At 40.7% G+C, this 7,074-nt stretch overlaps 2 protein-coding genes across 2 annotated transcripts in view; both read left to right on the top strand.

Moving 5' to 3' along the window:
• The first annotated feature begins 33 nt into the window (after window positions 1-33).
• On the top strand, window positions 34-3,663 carry LOC115203250 (transmembrane protein 9B-like). The gene is made up of 5 exons (XM_029767780.1): window positions 34-289; window positions 629-720; window positions 1,090-1,198; window positions 1,898-2,029; window positions 2,297-3,663. The coding sequence occupies exons 1-5, from the start codon at window positions 209-211 to the stop codon at window positions 2,450-2,452; spliced, it is 570 nt and encodes a 189-aa protein (XP_029623640.1). The 5' UTR covers window positions 34-208; the 3' UTR covers window positions 2,453-3,663.
• Window positions 3,664-3,786: 123 nt separating this feature from the next.
• LOC115203248 (suppression of tumorigenicity 5 protein-like) overlaps window positions 3,787-7,074 on the top strand; it is an 82,115-nt gene continuing 78,827 nt past the window's right edge. The window contains exon 1 of the mRNA XM_029767777.1: window positions 3,787-4,399. The gene's annotated coding sequence lies outside the window, so the exon portion shown is untranslated. The remainder of the gene's footprint in view (window positions 4,400-7,074) is intronic.

Raw genomic sequence — 7,074 nt, 5'->3', positions numbered from 1 at the left:
GCTATATTTTTTTGTTCCGACAGCTGTTTACCCGGGGAATACTATTTACGCGCACAGGAAGAGATGTCAGCCAGTTGTCAGCTGATCTGTCGAAAGAAATGTTTGATGCTAGCAGAAGGATTGTTGTCAGTTAAAAAAAACAAACGTGTATCTGATTCCAGGATATCGTTTCTCAGTAGCTTGTACTCTGGGGCTTCAACATATAAATATGATGTCGAGCGTTGCCTTCAAGCTGCTCGCTCTTCTTGTTGGTTTGTTATTGATGTCAACACAGGCGACGGATGCTAAGGTAGGTTCAGTTGTTCACATGACTGTTCTCTGCTTTAAATAAATAAAAACTATTTATATTGACATTGTTTAATGCTAGTTGTTGAGTCAGCTGGCTAGTTACTGTAGTTAGCTAGCCAAATATGAATCAGGCTTGTAAGCCATTGATTATCGTCACAAGAAAGGACAAAGTTAGTTAACTATCAAGCTGGTAACCTGCTCTGTACAGTTACAGTAAATGTGATTATTCCACTGGCTGTGTAAGCTTATTTTGGAAGGCAGGCAGCTAGTTATATCACCATTTATGGCATTAAATGTTCTCTGATATCACAGCCTGACCATTTCCCAACTTTTCCCATAGAATTCAGAGGATATCCGGTGTAAATGTACCTGCCCACCGTACAGAGACATCGATGGACAGATCTACAAACAAAATGTATCTCTAAAGGATTGGTATGTTGTGTTGTCATGATGTCATTTACAGATGATTACATACTGGTCGGGTTCCACTGCTTAGACGTTGCCAGATCGTACAACACCTGGATAGGTATTTTACCTATCAGTTAACCATACCATATCTTATAACAATCTGTCAATCGATGACAGTCCATGATGTGGCATGCAACCATTTGGTTGATGCATGCAGTGGAACGTGACCACTGTCTGGGTGTGGTGAACGTATGGGTTGTCTGATGGATTAGGCTAACTGTAATTTTACACTGTCATATGAATGATCTCAAATCATATTTGGAGAACTGTTAGACTTCAACCTCACTGTGCTTTTGAAGACATATTCCGATTTAATTGTATATTTGTTTTCAGTAACTGCCTTCATGTTGTGGAGCCAATGCCAGTTGATGGAAAGGATGTGGAGGCGTACTGTCTGCGTTGTGAATGCAAATATGAGGAGAGGAGTTCTGGAACTATCAAGGTAAGTCTGGGAAATTTACCAACCAGCTAGCTGCGCATGTGCTGTTGCTATCCTGCCATGTGGTAAAGCAGAGAGGAGATGATTCTTCATACTTTCATGTGAATATTTTTGCTTAAATTCCCAACGGCAGAAGGACAACAGGCAAAGTAGGTTCAAATATAATTTTATTCAATGTTCCTGAAACACAGGGGACTTCACGATTTTGGCGATGGGATATCACGCAACGGTGTTGCCCAAGTGGGATAGCATCGGCGCATGTGCTCTGCTACTAACCAGCCAACTCTGTCTATTATTATGGAGCTGAAATGGAGGCAATGGGTTGCAGGCAGCCAAGGCCTAATGAGTTTGACTGCTGAAAACTAATCAAATGGCCACCCGGACTATTTACATTGACCCAACCCTTTGTTTTTACACTGCTGCTACTCACTGTTTATTATGCACATAGTCACTTTACAAATGACCTCGACTAACCTGTACTCCCTGCACATTGACTCGGTACCTGTACCCCCTGTATATAGCCTTGTTATTGTTATGTACATGTTACTTTTTGATTTTTATTTAGTAAATATTTTATTAACTCTTTCTTGAACTGCATTGTTGGATAAGGGCTTGTAAAGTAAGCATTTCACGGTAAGGTCTACCTGTTGTATTTGGGACACGTGACAAACAACATTTTGATTTGTGTCCACTGTGTTCCAGGTGACTATCATAATCTACCTGTCCATCCTGGGCCTGCTGTTCCTCTACATGGTGTACTTGACCCTGCTGGAGCCCATGCTGAAGAGGAGGCTCTTTGGACACTCACAGCTCCAGAATGATGATGATGTCGGGGTATGTGTGCATGTTGCCCATCCCAACTATAGTGGTCTCCTTTAAGTCAAAGCAGTTGTTGTAGCCATGACATTTTTGTTGTTTGATTGTGGATCTCGTATTGTGTGACTTGTTGGGGCAATGTATGTGGTGATGTTTTCAGATTTGTCTCATGCTGTAAATCGATTTGATGAATATCTCATAGAGAATTGTGTTCGGAAATGTTTCTGAAAAATGTCAACTCTAGCTTATCACAATTTCACTGTAATGTCTGTCTCTTTGGTTCAGGACCAGCAGCCTTTCGCCAACGCCCACAACGTATTGTCTCGTTCGACCTCTCGTCCCAACATGCTGAACAAAGTGGAGCACGCTCAGCAGCGCTGGCGGAGGCAGGTCCAGGAACAGAGGAAGTCTGTGTTTGACCGCCACGTGGTGCTCAGCTAAACCCATCCCCAGGAAACAAAAAACCCTGGGTGAAGCAAAAAATTTACTGTGACTGAGTGGTCCTTTTTTTTGTCTTGTCTGATTCTTTCCCTGACTTCCGAGCTTCATCCTTATTGGTGTTTTGTTCCTCAACTGGACCTGTATTTCCTGAAATGTGATCGTATAGCTCTATGTATTCAGGAGGTGATCATAAAGGGTCTCTACATCAGTAGGTTGAAGTGGGGTGTTGCATTTGAGACCTTTGGCTTAAGATAATGCCAGTGTCTGTATGACTTTGTATACTTTTTGATTTAATAATACTAATAGAAAGTTAGATGTTACAGTTTGTAGCCCCTCCAAAAATGGATAATGTGTGCCATTTTGCACAAGCTGATGATAATCTTTGGCTTCTGATAAAGGAGAAACGTTGTGTGACCGTATGCACTCTTTTACAGTAATGTTGGCAGCTTCTGATAATAGTAAATGCTTGCCATGTCACCAATGAAATTAGGTGAGACATTTGAGGGTAGAGTAAATAAAAAAAAAAAATATGCCAAAATGAATCACTCAAGCTAATGAAAATGTCTACAATAAATGTAACAGCTGCTACCTAAACTACAGAAGATGGGAATGAGTTGGAAACAGTAAAAATGTGTAAAATTGTCAAAAAGCATGTTTTTTCAGAAGTGATGTATAAACTTATTTACAACCTTTTACCCTAAACAACAGTTGATGTACAGATGTATGCATTTCATTGTGTGCTGACTGTGGTAACATTCCTGTATCATGTTCTCCTGTAAGGCTAAGTTTAATGTAGCATTTGGGAGACTGTTAGCCTATAATCTGATGGTACATTTAATGTGAACATTAGTCCTCTCCTTTGAATATATGTGTGTTACTGTGGTCAGAGCCCTCAGCTGTCACTGGCTAGAGCAAATGGACACCATCTCTGCACCTTGCTTGTTTTGTACTCTCCATCTCCAGATTGATTTGACATGACTCACAGTAATGGAATCCACCTTTATTCAAACTTTAAATAATTTTAATTGTCTTATCTGTTAGACCGTATTGATACCACCATCTGTCTTTTACATTGATGTAAAACAAAATAATGATCATTTGGGATAGGTTGGTGGTAAAGTGGGTAGAAAATGCTACTGTTGGGTGACCTAATGAAAGTGTTAATTCTGATCTGTGATAACTTCACATTTGAAATACATTTCTGTAATATTTATAATGATTTTGTTTACCGTGGACAATGTCAAATTCCTGGACCATCCTCCAGGAGTCGTACTTCAACATAAAGGGTAAAATATATAAGCCAAAGTTGATGATCGCGTTGATAAGCGCGCAAAAACATATTACGCTAATGCAGACATTGATAGGCGCTCAAAAACATTACACTAATGCAGACATTGATAGGCGCTCAAAATGGCAGGTATACTATACCTTCAGAGTTCTATCAATATGATCATTTTAGTACAGGGTTTTGCTATGCATATGGCGATAAACAGGAATGCTACAACGGATGAGACATTTCAATAACCATTAGATTTAAATTGTATTAATGCATTAAAAATCCATCATTCATAATATAACCCAGAGGAAACTAAATCTGAACGAAAATATTCGGTCTATTTCGCAAGTTCACCATTGAACAATAGAACACGAAGTAAAATGACAGGATAAATTTGCAAATAAAATGTATCTCTAATGACAATATGTTGATATACAAGACAATAGTGATAATTTATTCATTTTTCAATGACTTTTGCAGAGCTGCCATCATCGTTTCCTGTTCTCTCCCCTTTTATTTTTTGTATGCATTGCAGTCCGTTATCCAGAAAAAAAGTAGGCTACTCTCCGCGCAGAAAATTCAGATTTAAGGATACTCTGCAAGAGAGCTACATTTACCTTGTCAAAGAATGGATTGTTGAAAAATACTCCAATAAGTTCATAAAGGATAAGGTAAGGAGCATTTTCCTTTTAATTTGTTCATAAAGTAAACCCATATATTGTAGTTTTAACTTAATATAATGCATTAACTGTTTTATGAAACTGATTCTTGCATTTTCTGTTTTATGAAACTTGCGTGGACAATAATTCCGAAAATCATAAATAATTGCCACAAAAAAGTTGAGATTTTTTATGAGATTGAATTGCTGGGTTGATAGAGTAACCTACGAACAACAATAGTTTCCCCAAAATTGTTTTATTCAATAAAGTAACCTCAAAAGCAAGTGCTGTACTGTGAACAGAAACTAGGGGGCGCCTTAGGCCTTTTATAGGAACTACCCTAAGTACCCAATCTGGCATCTTAACTGAAATAATAATATATTAATCTTTTATACTATTCTTGCCATTTGAATATCAGTCAATATGGGAGGATTTGGGTGAATAGTTTTTTTCTTTGCAGTATGCTTTTATTGAAGAATTACTTAAAATGTTGCTTCATGCGTGGGGGAATGCAGGCTTCTGGAAGTAAGTAAAAGTTTTAAATTATTGCATGTCCAAGCAAAAACAATACTCCAAGGTACTTCCCTTTAATAGGACCCATCCTGTGTTTTAAGGTCTAGGCTCTTATCTGTCCCTCTTTGGTTAATGACAGACGGAGAGGGTCTGTCTCCCACTAGCGGTTCTAGGGCGGGGGGGGGGGGGGGGGGTGCCGTTGTGACAACAATTTTGGACCCCCTTGTGGCCCCCCTAAATGTGGAGTATGAAATCATTTTTACATAACAAATTTTTGCTATCGTTCTTTTTTTACATCCATTATTAGACATTGGCAACGATGATGATTATGAACATGGTCTTTTGCCTGCTAATTTATTTTGAATTTTTTTTATTACACCTTTATTTAACCAGGTAGGCAAGTTGAGAACAAGTTCTCATTTACAACTGCAACCTGGCCAAGATAAAGCAAAGCAGTGTGACACAGACAACAACACAGAGTTACACATGGAGTAAACAATAAACAAGCCAATAACACAATAAACAAGTCAATGACACAGTAAAAAAAAGAAAGTCTATATACAGTGTGTGCAAAAGGCATGAGGAGGTAGGCAATACATAGGCCATAGGAGCGAATAATTACAATTTATCAGATTAACACTGGAGGGATAAATGAGCATATGATGATGTGCAAATAGAAATACTGGTGTGCAAAAGAGCAGAAAAGTAAATAAAATGAAAACAGTATGGGGATGAGGTAGGTAGATAAGGTGGGCAATTTACAGATGGACTATGTACAGCTGCAGCGATCGGTTAGCAGCTCAGGTAGCTGATGTTTAAAGTTGGTGAGGGAAATAAAAGTCTCCAACTTCAGCGATTTTTGCAATTCGTTCCAGTCACTGGCAGCAGAGAACTGGAAGGAAAGGCGGCCAAATGAGGTGTTGGCTTTGGGGATGATCAGTGAGATATACCTGCTGGTCCTCCCCAATACGGGTGGGTGAAAAGCATGCATTTGGTTTTACTAGCGTTTAAGAGCAGTTGGAGGCCACAGAAGGAGTGTTGTATGGCATTGAAGCTCGTTTGGAGGTTTGTTAGCACAGTGTCCAAGGAAGGGCCAGAAGTATACAGAATGGTGTCGTCTGCGTAGAGGTGGATCAGGGAATCGCTCGCAGCAAGAGCGACATCATTGATATATACAGAGAAAAGAGTCGGCCCGAGAATTGAACCCTGTGGTACCCCCATAGAGACTGCCAGTGGTCCGGACAACATGCCCTCCGATTTGACACATTGAACTCTGTCTGCAAAGTAGTTGGTGAACCAGGCGAGGCAGTCATTAGAAAAACCAAGGCTATTGAGTCTGCCGATAAGAATACGATGACTGACAGAGTTGAAAGCCTTGGCCAGGTCGATGAAGACGGCTGCACAGTACTGTCTTTTATCGATGGCGGTTATGATATCGTTTAGTACCTTGAGCATGGCTGAGGTGCACCCGTGACCGGCTCGGAAACCGGATTGCACAGCGGAGAAGGTACGGTGGGATTCGAAATGGTCAGTGATCTGTTTATTAACTTGGCTTTCGAAGACTTTAGGTAGGCAGGGCAGGATGGATATAGGTCAATAACAGTTTGTGTCTAGAGTGTCACCCCCTTTGAAGAGGGGGACGATCGTGGCAGCTTTCCAATCTTTAGGGATCTCGGACGATACGAAAGAGAGGTTGAACAGGCTGGTAATAGGGGTTGCAACAATGGCGGCGGATAGTTTTAGAAAGAGAGGGTTCAGATTGTCTAGCCCAGCTGATTTGTACGGGTCCAGGTTTTGCAGCTCTTTCAGAACATCTGCTATCTGGATTTGGGTGAAGGAGAAGCTGGGGAGGCTTGGGTGAGTAGCTGCGGGGGGGAGGGGGGGGGGGGGAGGCATGGCCAGCCGTTGAGAAATGTTTATTGAAATTTTAGATTATCATGGATTTATCGGTGGTGACCGTGTTACCTAGCCTCAGTGCAGTGGGCAGCTGGGAGGAGGTGCTCTTGTTCTCCATGGACTTTACAGTGTCCCAAAACCTTTTGGAGTTAGAGCTACAGGATGCAAATTTCTGCTTGAGAAAGCTAGCCTTTGCTTGCCTGACTGACTGCGTGTATTGGTTCCTGACTTCCCTGAACAGTTGCATATCTAATGCCTGCAATGCAGTGAAGAAAACG

Source organism: Salmo trutta, chromosome 12 (assembly GCF_901001165.1).
Source record: "Salmo trutta chromosome 12, fSalTru1.1, whole genome shotgun sequence".
Taxonomy (NCBI): Eukaryota; Metazoa; Chordata; class Actinopteri; order Salmoniformes; family Salmonidae; genus Salmo; species Salmo trutta.
The sequence above is the reverse complement of the archived record's forward strand: the minus strand, read 5'-3'. Positions and strand labels throughout refer to the sequence as shown.

What these genes read in the sequence shown, in the direction of transcription:
- LOC115203250 (XM_029767780.1), top strand. Translation starts at nt 209, where the DNA reads ATGATGTCGAGCGTTGCCTTCAAGCTGCTCGCTCTTCTTGTTGGTTTG. An exon ending in AATGTATCTCTAAAGGATTG is followed by an intron (nt 721 to 1,089) that starts GTATGTTGTGTT and finishes ATTTGTTTTCAG; the next exon opens with TAACTGCCTTCATGTTGTGG. An exon ending in GGAGTTCTGGAACTATCAAG is followed by an intron (nt 1,199 to 1,897) that starts GTAAGTCTGGGA and finishes ACTGTGTTCCAG; the next exon opens with GTGACTATCATAATCTACCT.